At 45.3% G+C, this 22,333-nt stretch overlaps 1 protein-coding gene across 3 annotated transcripts in view; it reads left to right on the forward strand.

Moving 5' to 3' along the window:
- Positions 1-22,333, forward strand: part of LOC132894623 (palmitoyltransferase ZDHHC14-like) — a 230,950-nt gene that overhangs the window by 51,863 nt on the left and 156,754 nt on the right. For all 3 annotated transcript variants that reach the window (XM_060934700.1, XM_060934702.1, XM_060934703.1), the window contains exon 3: positions 20,203-20,363. In XM_060934700.1, the coding sequence (XP_060790683.1) occupies positions 20,203-20,363 (161 nt within the window). The remainder of the gene's footprint in view (positions 1-20,202; positions 20,364-22,333) is intronic.

Genomic DNA, 22,333 nt, shown 5'->3' on the forward strand with positions numbered 1-22,333 from the left:
CTGTATGCAGGTTAAGTAGCCACGAGCTCAACTCGTATCATACAGCTGATTCGCAAAAAAAACCAAAACAAAAGACTTAAATCATCATGTGAATGGCCCATATGGTAATTTACCCACACCCCCCAGCAGGCTACAGTCCTGACAAGAACGAGACAATTTGCAACAAAAAATGTATGCTTTTCCAACAAAACAATCTATTATCTGAAATACTGATTGCATTCTTCAAGATCTCAACTTGCACATGATGGAAAAAAACAAAAATCACAAATTTCGAAAAAAAAAAGCTTCTTTTGCGATTATCTCGGATTCGTTTCGGCCGACATGTGTCGCTGGATTCGGTGAGGGGTCACATATTTTATTTAATATTTTTAAACACCTTTTTTTTTGTTTTTTTTGTTTACCACACAATTCCATATCTGTTCCTTGTCGTTTCATAGTTTTGGTATCTTCAGTATTTTTCTACAGTGTAGAAAATGGTCAGAATACAGAAGAAAAAAATGCTTTCTCATATTAGTGAGTGTAATAATGATATTTTGAAAACCCGTGCGTAAACATGTTTAACTTGACCTCAAAAGATCCGGTAATTATAGTGTAGCGCAGGCAGCCGTAACTAATTTGTGCTCATTGTCAGCACACCCGATACCCTTTAGACCTGTTTTTTTCTTTTTACGTGTCGTGAGAACAAGTGACTTGTCCTTGCATGTTTATGAGTTTTTCACATTTTTGCCAAAGGAGCACGGGGAAACCTCGTAACCTGGGGAAACGAGAGCAGAGCAGGAATATCAGACAGCAAGCACGAATCTGATGAACGCTTATTTTTGTGCAGTGGCCATTAAAAATGAATTGAATGCTCTAAAATATTCAGCCCACACGCTAAAACGCAGACCGAGCCGGTCAAGCTCTTATTTTCCAGACTTACAACTCGTCTACAGTTGGGGGACTGATGGTATTTGCATTTCATGAAGGACAGATGTTGAACAGAAAGAAAGGGAAAGTTGTCGCTGTGGTATCCCACGTGGTTGCCAGACTGTTAATGGGTTGTTGCTATGGTATTCCAGTGGTTGCTAGGCAGCAGACGTGGACAGTAACGAAGTACATTTACTTGAGTTCTGTATTTAAGTACACTTTTTGAGTATCTGTACTTTACTTGAGTATTATTTTTTTGTTGGAAACTTCTGACTTCACTACATTTCGAAAGATAAATATCGTACTTTTCACTCCGCTACATTTCTATCGAGGTCCTCGTTACTCGTTACGATGAAGCAGCTTTGAAAGTGGATGTTTTTTCTTTTCTTTTCGAAAACGTCTATCGACTGTATAAAATCAAGTTCAGTGATTTCTCGGCAGCGTTATTTAACACGATCAGTTAATGGCAGAATGGAAGGAGGCGGTTCTTCTGGAGAACGCACGCACTCATGGCCCATGAACCCATGTTTCAGTTTCTAAAAGGATTAAAGATTCGTTTCGTTTTAAATGTTTGCCGAAAATGAACCACATCATGGCCGACAAAAACTCGCCGTCCAAGCAAAACTGCGGAAGCATATTGAGGTATGGAAATGTTTTGTTCCAAGAGAAAGCTTGTAATGAAGTTGTCTGTACTTTTAGAGCTAGCGGTAATGTTGCAAACGTAGCTATGCAGTCTGGTTGGTCACATGACTTTCTATGGATTTGCCCGCCAAGTTGCCGTAGCCTTGTCCACGGCTAAGGGCCTCTGCATGCTCTTGCGACAAGGCTTTCGCAGACAGCTTTTCGCAGACAGTTGTAATTTATCGTTGAGCGGGGAGTAATAGGCATGCGCGATGTTATTCACCGCCACAACGTAAGGGGGCGCGAAGTCGCGAAATCGCTAGGAGTAGTTGGTGGGTGTGGTTAGTGGAGTGTTTATCCTCCGGTTACTTATAATGACTAGAACTGGAGTCGTATGGATGTACGTACTTCCTCGATCAACCGCTCTTCGTGCTGCTCCATCTTCGCTCGTGTTTTTAAAAATGGCGGTCGTGAAAACAAATCAAACCGGGAAAGTAGGGAAGCGGAAGTGCGTGTACAGCGGATGTAGAGTGGACCTGGAGTGGACCAATCAGAGCCCTCTTGTCTGTGACGCTGTCTGCGAGGCTTCTGCGGTGGTCACAATTTTTGGGAGGTGCGCACAGAGCGTCTGCGAAGGTGGGGGGGGGGCTACGCAGACGCCATCTGCGAGGACTGCGTTGTCAGCATAAATTGGCCTTAACCTTGACACACAGCTAGTTAACTTGGACACTGTTAGTTAGCATGTAAAAATGGAGTTATGCTAACATGAATAATGTCTGAAGTCCTTTCAGAAATATGTTTTTGTATAATCCTGCCAAATAAACAATGTAGAAATCTTTCTTTTCTATTAGCGTTAGCTACCAAATGTGATTTTGAGTTTGAAAAGCGTTTGCTAGCATGTCAGGTGGAGTGTCACTGACTAGCTAGCTTAACATTAAACCACCATGATGCACAGCATGCGTTCATTTTGTGAATTCACATTTCTGTCTTTGGTAACGGCGTTAGGTTTTGTCAGCATTGTGGCAATAATACAACGATGCGTTGACAAAATATTAATATAATCTACTTAATACTTAAGTATTTTTAAAAGCAAGGGCTTCAGTACTTTAACTTAAGTAAAAATTTGACTGGACAACTTTCACTTGTATCGGAGTAACATTTGACCAGCGGGATCTGTACTTTGACTGAAGTAATGAAGTTGGGGACTTTGTCCAGCTCTGCTAGGCAGTTGCTGTGTTGTTCACGGTTGTGGCTGGAGTCTTCCCGTGGTCGGGGGACTTTCGGTTTTTTCATGTTGAGAGAATTTTGTGGTTGAGGGGATTTGAGTTTGGGGGCATTTAGCAGCGAGGAGATATTTTTGTGTTTTGTGGCACTAACAGTGAGGTGTTGCGTTGTCGAAGTATTTATGGTGTTGCAAGAGTACCTGCGACGTCTACACGGCGTTATTTGTGGCGTTCCGTGACCGGTCACCTGATGTGTACCTATAAAAGACCAGCATTCTCTGCTTGTTCTCATTCGTTCCACAGTCCTGGACCTGGAAGAACCTGAAGTGCAAGGAGCTGCCATGGGTTTGGCGTGGACTTTACTCGAAGAAGAGGAGAATAGATGAGACGTAGTCAGACTGAGACGGGCCAGATTAGTTGAATGAAACGCCACACCAACGATACGGTTATGCCGCGGCAACGCATCATACGCCACGCGTATGCCTCAGTACGCCATAACTTTACGTCCATTGAACCCCATACAAGCCACAGGAACGCCACATATACACCGTGTACGTTACAGAACTTTTAATTTTGGACAAAATACGGCTCATTTCTTGCCGTTTGACCCACACGCTGCTTACGTGGCAAGATACGAGACCGTGTGATAGTAGCCTTCGTAGCTGCTGTATGATGGGGAGAGCTGACTGGTGGGTGGGAATTTGCCAGGACTAAACTGGGGAGAAACTGGGGAGAGAACCTGTTAATTATAGGGCTGGGTATCGGGACACGTCCCCCAATTTGATTGAATTCCGATTCACAAGCTAATGATTGGATTCAGCAGGAACGAGTGATGAAATGCTGTCTCGCAGGTTTCCGTATTTGGAGGGATGTTTTGCTTTATCCGTTCACAGGCCGTTAAAAGTTAACGGCGAGCAGCCTGGAACGGTGGGACGAGGAACCAGTCGCAGCATCGCTTCCTCTTCTGCTTCACTTGGCCTCCTTCTGCAATTAGACTTTCAACCCTGTAATCTACAACCAAGTTATAACATCTCGCGCTCTCCCTCTATTTTTTCTCTGTCTTTTTTTCTCTCTTTTTCTCTTTCTTGCTCTTTCTCTTTCCCTCTCCTTCTCTCTCTCCCGTTTTCTCTCTTGTTCTCTATTTTTCAATCTCTTTTCTCTCTCCCTCTTTCGTTTTTTCTCTTCTTTCCCTCTTGCTTTCTTTGTCTTTCCCTCTCTTTTTCTCTCTCGCTCTATTTTTCTCTTTCTCTCGTTTTCTGTCTTGTTCTCTATTTTTCTCTTCTTTCTCTCTCCCTCTTTCATTTTTTCTTTTTCCTTCTCTCTTTCCCTCTCTGTCTTTTTCTCTCTCGCGCTTTCCCTCTCTCCTCCTCTGTCTCATTTTCTCCTTTCTCTACTTTTCTTTTTCTCTCTTTTTCTCTTTCTTTCTCACTTGCTTTCTCTTTCCCTCTCTTTTTTCTCTCTTCCCTCTCTCGTTTTCTCTTTTTCTCTTTCCCTCTGTTTTCTTTTTCTCTACTTTTTCTTTCTTTTCTCTTTTTTCTGTCTCTCTCGCTCGCTTTCTCTGTCTCTCTCGCTCGCTTTCTCTTTCCCTCTTTCTCTTTTTTCTCTCTTCCCTCTGTTCTTTTCTTTTTTCTCTTTCCCTTTTCTCTCTCCCTCTCTGTCTTCTTTTTCTCTGCTTTTTCTCTCTTCCCTCTCTCTCGTTTTCTCTTTCCCTCTTTTCTTTTTCTCTACTTTTTCTCTTTTTCTGTCTCTCGCTTGCTTTCTCTTCCCCTCTGTCTTTTTCTCTTTTTTTCTCTCTCTTCCCTCTGTCCTCCTCTCTCTCTCATTTTCTTTTTTTCTCTTTCCCTTTCTTTGTCTTCTTTGTCTCTGCTTTTTCTCTTTCTTGTGCTCTTTTTCTCTTTCTTTCTCGCTTGCTTTCTCTTTCCCTCGGCCCGCCCCAAGAAAATCATGGGCTATCAGAATATATATGTACGCTGTGGTGATGTCACATGAATGTAAGAATCGTTAGGATTCTTACGTTCTGAAATTGAATCTCGCGGAAGGTTTATTCCCACAGAGAGCAGGAATGAAATGCTGATTACACACGTTGTGTTTTATATCCATGGAAGGCTCAAAGAAACTGAAAACACACTGACCGACGCATGATGGTGCCGACGCGCGAGTGGCTCACAGCCACGATGATCGTTTTCGTCATGGACGAATAATCACAGGAGACGTTCACGTTTGGATTTGTCATTACAGATTTATTTTAAAGTCTCCTCCCGAAAAGACAGCGCTTTAAAGATTAAATCGAGATGTCCTTTTCTGTTCTGGGATGCAGTCGAGTTCAGTGAGCCCGTCTATTTCATTCCCTGGCTGGGTTTGAAACAATTCGCCGAAAAGATCAATCGATAAATTTTACAGATTGATATCAAATCAGATGAATTAAAAAAAAAAAAGATTAATCGATAAAACGACATTTTTGCACGCACTTGGTTAACATCAATGAAGCGTCCTGATGTATTAAAGTAATACTTTCAGGGAAATTTAAAGTTCCTGATGATTAGCTCATGGCGTCCATCAGGTCGATGAGCTGTTGCCATGGCGAGACGGACGCCAGTCGTATCTCCTCCGTCAGTTCTCCATGGATTTCCGTTCCGATTGTTTTGTTTGAAAGAACTCGACCTTCTGCACAAAACTCGGTCATTGTCTTGTCAGATATATATATATATTTTTTACTAATTTGGCCAAATTAACAAATTTTCCAGGCCTCTCACTAGAATTGTATCTCCTCTCTGATTTCTCATCCGATTTCAGTTCTGATCGATGTTTTGGGTCGATCTTCCCTTGAGGAACAGAACTTGGTAGTTTGTTTGTTGATTTTCCTGTTTGTAAACAATTTGTTTACAACTTTTTTGTTTATTTTCAGTTCAGTCGTATCTCCTCCCTCCATCAGTCCACGATGGATTTCAGTTCGGAATGTTTTATTTGAAAGAACTCGACCTTCTGTTCTACACTCGGCCGTTGTATTGTCAATTTTTTGCTCATGAATTAGTCTTTAGATCAACTTGGTGTATGTAATGCCTTATTGTAATGCTTTAAAATGAATATATTATTAGTAACGACCAAAATGAATTAATAAAGCGGGGAGGGATCTTAATGAGTTATTTTATTATCAAGCACAAAGCTATCAATAAATCGCGGTTTGCGGAAAAAGGCAGCCTTGCCTCGGGGCTAATCTCATGTGACGTCACGCATGGAACCCCGGTTATCTGGGTCATTTCGGTTCCTCGGACTCCGTGCTTGTTTACTCGCTGAAATTGGATATTGTTGATGGAATCTTACAAAAATAACAAATGTGAAAGCGCTGCGTTGTGTTTGGATGTTCAAATCCATATACGACAGGATGTTCAGTTCATGAATTCCCGAGAAATGACACTAATCTAAGGGCCCGTTTACACGAGGACGCTGTCGGGTAAAAACGACTAAATATTTTATCGGAAGTGCCTTTCGTCTACACGGGGACGGCGTTTCCGAGGCTGAAAAACGGAAAAAATTGAAAACGCCTTCCAGAGTGGATAAGTTAAAAACAGCCCCCGTTGCATATCCGTCTAAACTACCCAATACGCGAAACTCTGCTCGGATCTGCTCACGTCGGGTACGCGTTTACGTCATACATATGTCATATACTGTACATGCCAGCCCGGGAAGTAAGAAAGTAAGTAAAAAAGTAAGAGCATGTCTGATTACATCGATCCAACGGACCTTCAAGCTGCTCTGGCAGCTTTAATAAACGTCCAGGAGTCCTTCGAACATCTATACCGAATCTGCACATTAATGCACAGAGGCGGGTATAGTATGCTCTTACTTTTTTACTTACTTTCTTACTTACCATAGCCAGAGTAGTCAAAGTTTTCGCGGCGCAGATGTGCAGATCAGACAAGACGGAAGACGTTGCGCATGCATGCAGACATAGCGGAGGTCTTTCGCAGCACCACCTAGCCGCCTGGCATGCACATCCAATTGAATTCCACACATTTATGTGGAATAGCGTAACCCCCTATGGAGAAAAAATCCAGGACCGTGACGTCGCCCGGTAGGACGCAGCCGGGGCCCCACCCTGGAGCCAGGCCCGGGGTTGGGGCTCGTATGCGAGCGCTTGGTGGCCGGGCCTTTGCCCATGGGGCCCGGCCGGGCTCAGCCCGAAGAGGTGACGTGGGCCCGACCTCCTGTGGGTTCACCACCCACAGAGGTAGCAGTAGGGGTTTGGTGCAATGTGGATTGGGTGGCAGTCGAAGGCAGGGGCCTCGACGACCTGATCCCCGGTCACAGCGGCTGGCTGTTGGGACATGGAATGTCACTTCGCTGGGGGGGAAGGAGCCTGAGCTTGTGCGGGAGGTTGAGAGGTACCGGCTAGAGATAGTCGGGCTCACCTCCACGCATAGCTTGGGCTCTGGAACCCAGCTCCTCGAGAGGGGCTGGACTTTCCACTTCTCTGGAGTCGCCCGTGGTGAGCGGCGGCGGGCTGGTGTGGGCTTGCTTATAGCTCCCCAGCTCAGCCGCCATGTGTTGGAGTTTACCCCAGTGAACGAGAGGGTCGCCTCTCTGCGCCTTCGGATTGGGGAGAGGGCTCTTGCTGTTGTTTGTGCCTACGGGCCAAATAGCAGTATAGAGTATCCGGCCTTCTTGGAGTCCCTGGGAGAGGTACTGAGGGGTGCTCAGACTGGGGACTCCATTGTGCTACTGGGGGACTTCAATGCTCACGTGGGCGACGACAGTGTCACCTGGAGGGGCGTGGTTGGGAGGAACGGCCTCCCCGATCTGAACCCGAGTGGTGTTTTGTTATTGGACTTCTGTGCTAGTCACGGTTTGTCCATAACGAACACCATGTTTGAGCATAGGGGTGTCCATAAGTGCACGTGGCACCAGGACACCTTAGGTCGGAGGTCGATGATCGACTTTGTAGTCGTTTCATCTGATCTCCGGCCCTATGTCTTGGACACTCGGGTGAAGAGAGGGGCTGAGCTGTCAACTGATCACCACCTGGTGGTGAGTTGGATCCGCTGGCGGAGGAGGAAGTTGGACAGACCTGGCAGGCCTAAACGTATGGTGAGGGTCTGCTGGGAACGTCTGGCCGAGCACTCTGTTGGGGAGGTCTTTAACTCCCACCTCCGGGAGAGCTTTTCCCAGCTTCCGAGGGAGGCGGGGGACATTGAGTCTGAGTGGACCATGTTCTCTACCTCCATTGTGGATGCAGCTGTTCGGAGCTGTGGCCGCAAGGTCTCCGGTGCCTGTCGTGGCGGCAATCCCCGAACCCGGTGGTGGACACCGGAAGAAAGGGATGCCGTCAAGCTGAAGAAGGAATCCTATCGGGCCATGTTGACCTCCGGGACTCCTGAGGCAGCCGACGGGTATCGGCAGGCCAGGCGTGCTGGAGCTCGGGCAGTTGCGGAGGCAAAAACTCGGAACTGGGAGGAGTTCGGGGAGGCCATGGAGAAGGACTATCGGTCGGCCTCGAAGAAATTCTGGCAAACCGTCCGGCGCCTCAGGAGGGGGAAGCAGTACTCTGCCAACACTGTTTACAGTGCGGGTGGGGAGCTGTTGACCTCGACTGGGGACATTGTCGGGCGGTGGAAGGAATACTTTGAGGATCTCCTCAATCCCACCGTCATGTCTTCCACTGAGGAGACTGAGGCTGATGACTCAGAGGTGGACTCGTCCATTACCCAAGCCGAAGTCACTGAGATGGTTTGCAAGCTCCTCGGTGGCAAGGCACCGGGGGTGGATGAGATCCGCCCTGAGTATCTCAAGTCTCTGGATGTTGTGGGGCTGTCTTGGTTGACACGCCTCTGCAACATCGCGTGGTGGTCGGGGACAGTGCCTCTGGAGTGGCAGACTGGGGTGGTGGTCCCTCTTTTTAAGAAAGGGGACCGGAGAGTGTGCTCCAATTATAGGGGAATCACACTTCTCAGCCTCCCAGGGAAAGTTTACTCCAGGGTACTGGAGAGGAGAATTCGACCAATAGTCGAACCTCGGATCCAGGAGGAACAATGCGGTTTTCGTCCTGGTCGCGGAACACTGGACCAGCTCTATACCCTTCATAGGGTGCTCGAGGGTTCATGGGAGTTTGCCCAACCAGTCCACATGTGCTTTGTGGATCTGGAGAAGGCATTCGACTGTGTCCCCCGTGGTATTCTGTGGGGGGTGCTTCGGGAGTATGGGGTTCGGGGCTCTTTGCTAAGGGCTGTCCGGTCCCTGTACGAACGGAGCAGGAGCAGGGTGGCTGGGCGCTCCCTTAGAGATAGGGTGAGAAGCACAGTCACTCGGGAGGAGCTCGGAGTAGAGCCGCTGCTCCTCCACATCGAGAGGAACCAGCTGAGGTGGCTCGGGCATCTTTTTCGGATGCCTCCTGGACGCCTCCCTGGGGAGGTGTTCCAGGCATGCCCCCCCGGGAGGAGGCCCCGGGGAAGACCCAGGACACGCTGGAGGGACTATGTCTCTCGGCTGGCCTGGGAACGCCTCGGTGTTCTTCCCGAGGAGCTGGCCGAGGTGTCTGGGGAAAGGGAAGTTTGGGCTTCCATGCTTAGACTGCTGCCTCCGCGACCCGGTCCCGGATAAGCGGAAGAAGACGAGACATTTATGCGTCACCGTATAGACGCAGATTTCCTCCTTGAAAACGGTCGTGTAGACGCGGAAAAAAGTGAGAACGAAAACAGACTTTTGCATTTTTGTTTCAGACCATCCCCGTGTAAAGTGGGCCTAAAGCTAGCTGCACACTACGCCGATTTTCAGCGTACCGAGCCAACTGAAGTCGCGAGTCAGGTGTAAAGACTAGTTTTCGATGGTACCGACTCATCTCACAGCCAATTCGAAAAACTAATCGGGAGCCAGACTGATCGGCAAGAGTCGCTAGCAATAGCCAATCATATCTTTCGCATATAACACGTGACATCATTAAACACAATTTCTAGCGCGAGAAATACGTGTTGGTAGCACCTAATGCAGGTATATACTGTAATTCCATAGACTGAAGCTTTATCCATAGACACAGTGGGCTGGAAAGCCACTCTGCTCAAGTTGTGTGGCTGAATTCCAAATCGCTTTAACTCCCCTATATAAGTGCACTATTTAAGGTTGGAAATAATAGCTCATGCAGCCTAGATAGTGCGCTACATATTCCATGTTGTGTCATTTGTAATTCAGCCTGTAGCATCTTCAAGTGTTGGATTTAACAGTAACTATATCCAATAGCCAATCACAAAGCTATTAAGTTGTCACGTGTCGCTTCAATCGCGAGTGCACTCGTCAACAGTCGGGGAATATGCGCGTGCCCTGTCGGGAGTCGGCTCTGAAATGGGTCGGTTCGGTACCGCGTGGATCGCCGTAGTGTGCGGCTAGCTTAAAGCAACAGTGGGTGAGGTTTGTGCAAACGAAGCGGGCAGATTTCGTGTCGGATTTCCTACGAATAATAATAAATCTGATTCGTCAAGTGTTCATCACCACCAGAATGACCGCATGGGAATTACCGGAGCAGAAAAGAAACTTATTTATTTAATAAATGACGTGATCATTTATTAAAAACTATTTGGACAGTTAATCGAGTTCACAATTACCTCTCGCGGTCTCGTACACGCACAGTGCACCAGACGCAGGATTATGAGCAACACTTACACGCTCACGACAGCCGATCTTTTCATATCTGATGCACTTTAACAGGAAGAAAAATGCGCACGTGCGCGCAATCATCATTAATTTTTCACTGAAGCGTATTAAATGCTCTCAGATTGCGATACTGCAAGACTCGAGTTGTTTTTAGTTTTGTTCAGGAAAACATGATGAAAGGTAGCCACCGCGTTCTGCACATCTCTCTCTATCTCAGGCGTGCTACAGAGAAAGACTGTCGTGAAATGAGTGAACTGGCATGTGTTTCTCGTCTTGGGGGCTCGAAAAGAACCGTTTACTCCGGAGTATCCTTGATAATCATCTGCCGCTTCATCTGACACGTATAAGAATCCCAATCGCTATCGGAATTCTCTCCAAAACGTGATTTCCATATCGAGACTGGTCTAATTACTGTCGCACACGGGAACGAAATTGATACCTGGATTGTTACACGTATGACGTCACGCACCGCTTCGGGACCTTCCGCTTCAGTCTCGGCAGATTGCGTGAAAATCGGCTGATTTTTATTGATTTTCCGTTAATTTATGGCCTTTTGGATCAGCTATGGTTTGAAAATGCATGATCAATCAAATCAACATAACGATTGTTGCTTTGTACAAGGGGAAAAAGTGGGGTTTAGAGGTGTTACGTTCACTTTTTAGTACATTTTCTTCCGAATAGAATTGTACATCCGACTCATTTATCATGCAAATTCAGTTCTGATGGAGGTTTTGGGCCGATCTTCTGTCAGGGAACAAAATTTTCGTCCTTTGTTGATTTTTCCTGTTGTAAACAGTTTGTCGTGGTGGCTGGTCCTCCCTCTCTCTCTCTCTCTCTCTCTCTCTCTCTCACGTTTCAGTTCGGTTTGATGTTTTGGTTGTTTTGATGGCAGGCTGGATGAGCTCCTATGTCCTTGACGTTCTGGTCCGTGGTAATAAAATTTAATGAGTTAAAGTATAGGGGTGTTCACACGGCAACTGTTACTCCGGTGTAGCACCGGGGCTGCCCCGGTAGAGCGTTCACACGGTACAAAGTTATAGCGGTGTAGCCCCTGAAAGCTGCTTAAACCGGCGCAAATCTAACCCTGCTCGGGAGGTGGTTTAAGAAATTTACTCCGGAGTAAATGCTAGTTTGCAGGGCAGCACCAATATAAAATGGGCCCTCTGAACGCTAGTAGGGGTACACTCGCTACGCGTGACGAGAGTTGATTACATACGGACATTGCATAATTTGCATCCTGGTATTTTACGCTTCCAAAATGGCGAATACCAACAACAGAACTGCGTGTCTTCCAGTGTTGCCAGATTGGGCGGTTTTAAGTGCATTTTGGCGGATTTGAACATATTTTGGGCTGGAAAACGTCAGCAGTATCTGGCAACACTGGTGTCTTCATCCACGTTGTTTTCCCGGCGCTTGGTGATGCCATGACAACCGGGAAAAGGAAGTACATTTTCACGCATGCGCATATTTCATTTCCGCATTATTACTATCATATAGCACGGTCGCAAAAACTGCCGTGTGAACGCAAGTGAGGCTGCACCGGTGCTAACACGCTTCTCTCTAGAAAGCAGGTTTGTGACGTGTGAACGCTGCACAAAATGTACACCGGTGTAAGATATATCGCAACAAAATACATCGGTGCAGCATCGATGCAAATATGTGCCGTGTGAACACCCCTTATGACAGATGTATAATGTGCTGGATTGTTTGAGGTTTTTAAACACGTTTATCTTTGCTAGAAGAGTCTGTGGTGGTTTTACTCCTTTCACTATAAAAGCTAAACATCTGCTTTGAAAGCTATTAGGCTACTTGGATTAACGAGGCAGGACGTGAGAAAGATCATCATCATCCTCCTCCTCCTCCTCCAAACTAATGTGATTAGAGTCATGTGCACCTAACGTTGCAGGAGTAATCGGATTAAGCTGGAACTCTCTGTTAGATTAGATTAGATAATGGTGTTAAATGAGAAGTAAACAGAGTAAAATAGACTTGATTTTCCTCCACTGGTGGTGAGCGGCGTCCAGGGAGGAAGAAGTTCAAATCTCATTCATGTTCTGATCGAGCAAAGGCAATTTCTACAGAACACAAGCGCGGTTTGAAATCTCATCTTCTGTTTTCAGTGATTTGGCTAAAACTTCTCACTTGGCGACAGCAAGCTTATTAGCCAACTAACTAAGGAGTGAAAGACCACAGGGTGCGCTCTTATAGGCAAATAATCAACAGCAACGGTAGTGTGATGTCTTCAAGTTAATTATTTTCCTGTAAGAGCACAAACTCCCAGCGTTTTTATTGAAAGACTGAATTAAAGAATAAAGTTTATAGTCGCGTTTTATTTTGACAAACATATTGTAGCTTATGTTATAGCAGCGATACACAATCGTTCCCTCACCAGCCTCTTTTTGTCGCGCTTTTGAATAAGGTAAAGAACGCTGGTCGTATGTGATCAACAGATTAGAAAGGTCTGATCAGTTTTAACGCTAATATTAACGTTCAGTCATCCTCCGTTCAAGATTTGAGAATTGAGAGGTTTTGTCCGAGTGAATTTGTGTTAAAAAAAAAATTCACACAAACTAGCATTGTCCAATCATTTTGTTTGTTTGTTTGTTTTTTAAATTAAATATTACCAGAAACTGTTTTGCGATCTTAAAGGAGAACTGAAGTCATTTTTAAACTTGCTTAATTAACGTGTTATTCAATTACGTTTTCGGTTTTAGTAACCTTATATCGTGACTCGTATTGGCGATTAAATATTATACTTATCGGCCTATTCGGTTTTTAGCCGTGTTGAATTTAGTTCGTTTGGTCCACGGCAGGCGTCGCTTATCCGCGCGATCTTCACGAGACTTGTGCGAGACTTCGAAACGTGAAGTGTCAGCCAGGTGTCAGTGCCGCCATTTTGAAAACTGTTTTCCAAACGAAATATTGCACAAAAACGAGTTTAAATGACGATTACTGCTGACTTTTTTCAAACTTTCCTGATTGCTATCAAAACAAACAAAACTTCCAGCTTGATTACATCAGCATTCGAAAGAGGGCGCGCACGTCTTTTGACGACGTTGGCAGATGTCGGTCGCTTTGATTTCTGCTGTACGTTTTACTTCCATCCTACGATGTCTCGCACAGGTCTCAACGAATCTCGTTTACGGCCGTTGCTTTGACATACGGACTGATATATTACAGCATATTTCAAACACTCATAACTCGCTATAGCAGCGACAAAATAGCGATCAAAAATGCATTCCAATATTTAATAAAATGAGAGGAATAGAATTTCATCTCATCTCATTATCTCTAGCCGCTTTATCCTTCTACAGGGTCGCAGGCGAGCTGGAGCCTATCCCAGCTGACTACGGGCGAAAGGCGGGGTACACCCTGGACAAGTCGCCAGGTCATCACAGGGCTGACACATAGACACAGACAACCATTCACACTCACATTCACACCTACGCTCAATTTAGAGTCACCAGTTAACCTAACCTGCATGTCTTTGGACTGTGGGGGAAACCGGAGCACCCGGAGGAAACCCACGCGGACACGGCGAGAACATGCAAACTCCGCACAGAAAGGCCCTCACCGGCCACGGGGCTCGAACCCAGGACCTTCTTGCTGTGAGGCGACAGCGCTAACCACTACACCACCATGCTGCCCAGGAATAGAATTTTCATAATAAAAAAAAATTGCCTTCAGTTCTCCTTTAACGAAGGACCACAAATTTGAGCAGAGAGAAAACTACAAATTGTGTCAAACACAAAACGCAACCCTCAGATGTCCAAGGAATTTGGCATGTTGTGCATGAAGATTGTTGGACGGCACGGTGGCGCAGTGGTTTGCACTATTTAACACAGCAAGAAGGTTCTGGGTTCGAACCTTACAGCCGACGGGGGCCTTTCTGTGTGGAGTTTGCATGTTCTCCTCGTGTCGGCGTGACGATTAATCGATTCATTTCAATCTGCGATTCAAAAATTGATTAAAATGTACTGATTCACTAACAGTACCTAATTTCATCCCGATAACCCTAGATGCATAACAAATTTCGAAAAACAGCATAATTTCAATATTAAAAATTTGATTCAGTACCCGGAGCTGTACGTGGGTGCAGCCATGTTTGTGGTTGCTATAGCAATCATGCATTGCTTTGTGAACAACATTAGATTAGATAAAACTTTATTGATCCGTTTGGGCGGGTTCCCTCAGGGAATTTAAGATTCCAGCAGCATCATTACAGATAAACAGAGAAAAGAAATAGAGAAAACTTCTAGATAAATTAAAATAAATTAAGTATTTACATATACAAATATAAAATGGCGGACGACTCGGAATTCCTGAAGCCACCGGCTTTTAAAAGCCCAGTTTGGCGGCATTTCTTACAATCTCAGTGCCTTTGTTCTCTCTGGACAATGAATGTTGTGTCTCAGGAGGTAGGATTCACTTTAACACAAGTGACAGGATTTTTGCGTTTTAAAAGATTGAGACAAAAGTTTTTGTTTTTTTTAAATCCCCTGCTGGCCAAAAGACCCGAAGGGGGATTATGTCGTGGTGATGTCTGTCCCGGGAAGGGCGCTCACCTTCTGAAATCAACTCCTCTCACAATTTTTGGAGGAGTTTCACTAAACTTGGCGGGATTCTTTGTTATATGTCGGTAGTATGCATATTGTAATTTCGTTCAATTTGGTTGCATTTTCCCAGAGTTACAGCCCTTGATTAACAAAATTGTAATTTGACAATTTCATGAAGGTGTGCTCGCCTTCTGACATCGACTCCTCTCATAATTTTTGGACGAATTTCTCGAAGCTTGGTAAAAGGCCTTGTTATATGACGGTAATACGCAGATTGTGATTGAATTTCGTTTGTAAAAATTTTCCCAGAGTTTTGACCCTTGATTAAATAACTTGTACTTTGACGATTTCATGAGGGTGTACGTTCTTCTGAAATCAACTCCTCTCACAATTTGTAGAGGAATTTCACCAAACTTGGCGGAAAGATTCTTTGTTATATGACGGTTATACGCAGATTGAAATTTTGTTTAATTTGGGCAAATTTTCCCAGAGTTATGCCCTCGATTATTAACAAACTTGTACTTTGGCAATTTCATCAAGGTGTGCTCGCTTTCTGAAATCAACTTCCCTCACAATTTTTATCATCAACCCGCTGGCTGAAAAGCCCGAAGGGGGATTATGTCGTAGTGGTGTCCGTCCGTTCCGCAAAGGGTGCTCACCTTCTGAAATCAACTCCTCTCACAATTTTTGGAGGAATTTCATGAAACTTGGCAGGATTCTTTGTTATATGTTGGTAATACGCAGATTGCAATTTCATTCAATTCAATCGCATTTTCCCAGAGTTATGGCGGACTTCCCAGTGGCGGATATTGTCCTTTCGGAGCGCTCTTGTTGTTTCTTCTTGTTTTGCGGTTTGAAAATTAAAATGTGCCAAAAATGACTGAACTGAGATACAATCATCGTTACATTCAAAGTCACTGGAGTCTGAATGAAGACTACAAAGCCAACGCTACTTGTTTTGTGTTGGTTTTTTTTATTGCTCTACATTTCTAGGCTGACAGTTAACAGAATATCGACAATGATTTGCATCAGTTATAAAACAGAGGACACAAAATGTGAATCGAATTGTGAGAAGACCGAATCGTCACATGTCTAGTGTTCTCCGGGTGCCCCGGTTTCCCCCGCAGTTCAAGGACTTGCAGATGAGGTCAACTCCCCGGCCACTGGCGTTGTACAAGCCAGTACATTCTTGGTGCCGGTCCCAAGTCCAGATAGATTGAGGAGGGTTGTGTCAGGAAGGGCGTTTGGTGTAAAACCTATGCCAAATCGGATATGTGGAATAGGGCTGGGCGATAAAATAACGATACGTATCACGATAGACACATACTTGATATCAATAGAAAATGTGTTCGATAGAACGTTTCGATAGAATTTTTTTTTTTCAAGAAACAAGCGTTAGCCAGAGCCCTCTCTGGTTTAGGTCCGCTTTCAATCAACTGTTGTTGCGAAGCAAGCTTGGTTGCATGAGCAAAGGCACTCGTCCTCTGGTGCCTAGCAACGCATAGGGAGTGACACGCTGATAGCCAATCATGTAACAGTATCGCGTTTGGTTGCGCCATCTCGTTGTCTCGTGGTCGTGTTTATTTTTTTTCCAGAAACAGCGTGGCCAAGAAAAGAAAGATGAGTGCCGGAACGAGCGAGGAAATTGTGGATAAAGTCAGTAAGGCCAGATGTTACAGATGTAAAGTCTTAAGTCTACCTCAGTTTTACTTTAATTTCTTCTGTTTACAAAACACTATTTTTATTTTATTAAACCTTCAATGAAAATATACTTGAATAGTTTAAGAATAGTCCAAGTCTACCTCAGTTTCACTCAATTTCTTTTATGTTTATAAAGCACTGCATATTTTTATTTATGTTTTTAAATGTTATTCACCAGAGGGTGAACTTTTTTGCACTAAACTTGCAGTAAAAAATTAAAAATATGACAGTCCTTCTCACATAGCAGGTTTTGCTATGTTTACATTTAACACTTTGCTCATGTTTTTATAACACTTGAGTTTTTTAAGCACTTTATTATTGATAATTGCTCAGTTTTTGTTGTGATCGTAACATTGAACATGCGTGTTGACATTCCTTGCTTATTGGCTGTCAGAGGAAGTTTAAGTTTAAAATAAATGTTTGAATTTAGTATTGTTCCCTCCTGGTCCTTATTTTAAATAGGTCATAAAATGTTTCAATAATTATCGATATCGACCAATATGAAACACTTATATCGTGATACAGATTTCAGCCATATCGCCCAGCCCTAATGTGGAACAGCTCCACTGTGGTGACCCCTAACGCGAGCAGGGTAAAGAAGTGCATCAGGATTGAAGACTCACCCTGACTAATGCTCCTCTTGAAGCATGAACGCCTTGCTGAAGCATCGCAAGAGTCTTCGTGACTAATTGACGCAGTTTAATGTTTGCTCTCTACGTAAATTCGCATGTGCACATTGTTCATATACAGTGAGAGTAAAAAGTATTTGATCCCTTGCTGATTTTGTTGGTTTGCCCACTAATAAAGACATGATCATTCTATACTTTTAATGGTAAATGTATTCTAACATGGAGAGACAGAATATCAAAATGAAAATCCAGAAAATAACTTTAAAGAATATATATTAATTGATTTGTATTTCATTGAGGGAAATAAGTATTTGATCCCCTAGTATGCATTAGGAGTTCTGGCTTTCACAGACCAGTTATGGCCCTTTTCCACTACCCTTTATCAGCTCGCTTCAGCTCACTTCAGCCCGACACGGCTCGCGTTTCGACTACCAAAGAACAGCACGACTCAGCTCGCTTCAGCCCTGCTCAGCCCCCAAAACCCGCACGGTTTTGGAGTAGGGCTGAAGCGAGCCAAACCGAGCCGAGTGGGGCTAGGGGCGTGAGCAGACACTCCCCTGTGCACTGATTGGTGAGGAGGAGTGTCCTCACATGCCCACACACGCCCCGCGAGCACGCTGGGATCTGTAAACACCGTAAACCCGGAAGAAGAAGAATTACGAATTACGAGAATTCTGAAGCCTTATGCGCCTCGCCTCATCTATACGCTCTTGCCAGTATCTGTTGGCGTTGTCGGTGACAACAAGCCACAGCACCAAGACCAGCAACGCTAACGACACCATGTCCTTCATGTTTATTGTTTACTCTCCGGGTTGTGAGACTACCGCTTAAAAGGTCACTGATGTCACTGTTTGCGCCGCCTAACGACATCACGTGACGTCCACCCACTTTCGCTAACTCCACCCAATTTGTCCACCCACTTCCAGCCAGCACGGTTCAGCGCGGTTGTAGTCGAAATGCAACTCCAACAGCCCCACTCAGCTCGACTCAGCCCAACTCGGCACCGCACGGCTCAGCCCGACTCAGCCGCGTTGGTAGTGGAAAAGCGGCATTAGACGCTCCCAATCAACTTGTTACCTGAATTGAAGACACCTGTTCTAACTAATCACCTGTATGAAAGACACCTGTTCACAGAATCAGACAGATTCCAAACTCTCCAACATGGGTAAGACCAAAGAACTCTCTCAGGACCTCAGAGACAGGATTGTTGACCTGCACAAATCTGGAATGGGCTACAAAAACATTAGCAAGATGCTGGGTATTAAAGTAACAACCATTGGTGCAGTTGTGAGAAAATTTAAGAAGTATAACATGACCATCAATAGACCTCGGTCTGGTGCTCCACAGAAGATTTCACCTCGTGGGGTGGCAATGATCATGAGAACTGTGAGAAATCGGCCTGCAACCACACAGCAGGAGTTAGTGAATGACCTCAAGGCAGCTGGGACCACAGTCACCAGGAAAACAATTGGCAACACTTTGCGCCGCAATAGATTAAAATCCTGCAGTGCCCGAAAGGTACCCCTGCTTAAGAAGGCACATGTGGAGGCCCGCCTAAAGTATGCCAATGATCACCTCAAAGATGTACAAAGTGATTGGGAGAAGGTTCTGTGGTCAGACGAGACCAAAATTGAACTATTTGGCCTAAACTCTACTTGTCATGTGTGGAGGAAGAAAAATGCTGCCTATGACCCCAGGAACACTGCGCCCACCGTCAAGCATGGAGGTGGAAGCATTATGTTTTGGGGGTGTTTCTCTGCCAAGGGCACAGGGCTACTTCACCGCATCAGTGGGAAGATGGATGGAGCCATGTACCGTGCAGTCCTGAGGGACAACCTTCTCCCCTCCGCCAGGAAGTTGAAAATGGGCCGTGGTCGGGTCTTCCAACATGACAACGACCCGAAGCATACAGCAAAGCCAACAAAGGAGTGGCTCAAGAAGAACCACATTAAGGTCATGGAGTGGCCCAGCCAGTCTCCGGACCTCAATCCAATCGAAAATCTATGGAGGGAGCTGAAGGTCCGAGTTGCCGAGCGACAGCCCACCGACCTTAATGATTTAGAGAGGATCTGCAAAGAAGAGTGGGCCAAAATTCCCCCTGATACGTGTGCTAACCTTGTGGTTAACTACAACAAATGTCTGTCCGCTGTGCTTGCAAACAAAAGCTTTGCCACCAAGTATTAAGTGCTTTTGGCTAGAGGGATGAAATACAAATCAATTAAAATATATTCTTTAAAGTTATTTTCTGGATTTTCGTTTTGATATTCTGTCTCTCCATGTTAGAATACATCGACCATTAAAGTATAGAATGATCATGTCTTTATTAGTGGGCAAATCAGCAAGGGATCAAATACTTTTTACTCTCACTGTATTTTTAAAAAAGGGTCTTAACACAGGTCTCGATGTTGACACCATGAGGTCACGTGGCATACAGACTCGTGAACGTTACTGCCCGCGCCTGCTGCATGCGCGTGACCGTGCCGCACTCCATTCGTTTGTAACGGGAACAGTCTCCGAACTTCTTGATCGCAGCCCGGTTTGCTGACGCTCCAGTAGTTTTGATTCTATATTATTTAATGTGGACAAAATTATTTTAACATTGACATGAAATTGGGAGGGGGCGGGGCTAGAAAATTAATTTTCTAATTTTAAAGGTTAACTTTTTTTAATCGTTTGTAACTGTTTTTTGTACAAAAATATTCCAAAGGTTTTTTTTTTTCCCTTTCAGTATCATGTTTCTGAGCTCTAGTGGAGTCTTTGCTTCTCTGAGCTTGTTCTTGGTGGAGTGTGTGTGTGTGTGTGTGTGTGTGTGTGTGTGTGTGAGTGACTTGAAGACTGAGGGGAATTACTCCGCAGCTCTGACGTGTGGTTTTATTTTATTTTATTTTATTTTATTTACTTATTTTTAAATTGTTCTTTCCTCCGCAGCTGTCCGTTCTTGGCGACCACGCTGACTCCAGTGATCCCTGTGGTCGGTGGCGTGCTGTTCTTCTTCGTGATGGGGACGTTACTCAGGACGAGCTTCAGCGACCCCGGCGTCCTGCCCAGAGCCACCATGGAAGAGGCTGCAGACTTGGAGAGACAGATAGGTCCGCCATCATTTTCCCATACTGTAATTCTCCTCTGTCGTGAGTAGAAAACCGTGTCTCGTGTGTGCGTGGAGGAGTTTTATTGGCCGTATCAGGCTGGTTGTAAGTGAGAAGGAGTTTTGTGTCATGATCACATTCTTGTCACCTTGTCCGAGTGGTCGTTATCAGTCCGCAGCATGTGCAAGGCAGAGATAAGGGAGTTTCCAAAATGCTCCATCCACACCGTTAGTTCTGACCCACATAGCTCGAGGTGAGATGAGGTTAATCTTTTGGCTCCTGAGAGACTGACACATTTATAGCTGACGCGCCAAATCACCCGCTGAGAGGGCCGTCCTGAACGTTTCACCGTCGTGCGTGCGAGCCTTTAAAACTCACTGTGCAAGGTTTTGAAAGCTCAGTGTCCTGCTCATTGCTTTGAACAGCTGTATAACTGATCAGTGTTGTAAGTCAAGAATAAAATGCAGCGGTGTGCTGTTATAGGAAAATGATCAACTAGTTGTAAAATTGTCCATTTCGGATTTTTTTTTTTTTCCGTCAACATTTCCTAATCAATGATTAACCGCTAATTGATAAGAAAACGTAGGCCTATTGAGAATGGATGGATGAGTGACGAGGACACCAATACGAAAAATGCTTTAGAAATTAGAAGTGCTTTTATTTCTTTTTCCTCCCCAAGTGCAAATAATTATCAAAACCTTGTCAGGCTTTTGCAATTAACAAAACGAAACAAACATTTAATCCTCCAGCGCCAACTGCACTTCACCGGCAGGTCCGGCAGCCTCCGTCTCCTGCGTTTTTGGAAAATATCGTTAAACTCGGGTCTATTAGAATGAACAGCAAGCATGCATGCTTTCTAACGCAGGGGTTTTCAAAGTGTGGGAGGGTCAGCCCCTCCTCAGAGAGCAAATAAACAACAGCGCCCCCCCCTTACAATTTTTGTTGTTGCTATACTTAATGTTCCATTCGTATTTAAAAAAAAAAAGGTTGTTGTACACATTTTTATTTTTTGCTTTTGCACATTTTAAAGCTTTTTTAAAGTGAGTGTGAATGGTTGTCTGTGTCTATGTGTCAGCCCTGTGATGACCTGGCGACTTGTCCAGGGTGTACCCCGCCTTTCGCCCGTAGTCGGCTGGGATAGGCTCCAGCTTGCCTGCGACCCTGTAGAAGGATAAAGCGGCTAGAGATAATGAGATGAGATGAGATGCACCGTGTAAAACGATGAACACTGGTCTATCTTTTGGGGCTTTTACACTACCAACGCGGCTGAGCCGTGCCGTGCTGAGTGGGGCTGTTGGAGTTGCATTTCGACTACAACCGCGCTGAACCGTGCTGGCTGGAAGTGGGTGGACACATTGGGTGGAGTTAGCGAAAGTGGCTGGACGTCACGTGATGTCGTTAGGCGGCGCAAACAGTGACATCAGTGGCCTTTTAAGCGGTAGTCTGACGACCCGGATAGTAAACAATAAACATGGAGGACATGGAGTCGTTAGTGTTGCTGGTCTTGGTGCTGTGGCTTGTTGTCACCGACAACGCCAACAGATACTGGCAAGAGCGTATAGATGAGGCGAGGCGCATAAGGCTTCAGAAAGAGAGGGAACTTCAATCCCTTCTCAATGAAGACGACGAGGACACAGACGATACGGACGACACAGATACAGACGACGGAACAGTTTCTGACACGGAGTTCGAGCTCACTAGCAAGAGACGACGTGTAATGGTAAGCTTGTCGTAATTCTTCTTCCGGATTTATGGTGTTTACAGATCTGAGTGTGCTCGCGGGGCGTGTGTGGGCGTGTGAGGACACTCCTCCTCACCAATCAGTGCACAGGGAAGTGTCTCCTCACGCCCCTAGCCCCACTCAGCTCGGTTGGGCTCACTTCAGCCCCACTCCAAAACCGTGCGAGTTTTGGGGGCTGAGTTGGGCTGAAGTGAGCTGAGTCGTGCTGCTCTGAGGTAGTCGAAACGCGAGC

This window comes from Neoarius graeffei, chromosome 11 (assembly GCF_027579695.1).
Source record: "Neoarius graeffei isolate fNeoGra1 chromosome 11, fNeoGra1.pri, whole genome shotgun sequence".
Taxonomy (NCBI): domain Eukaryota; kingdom Metazoa; phylum Chordata; class Actinopteri; order Siluriformes; family Ariidae; genus Neoarius; species Neoarius graeffei.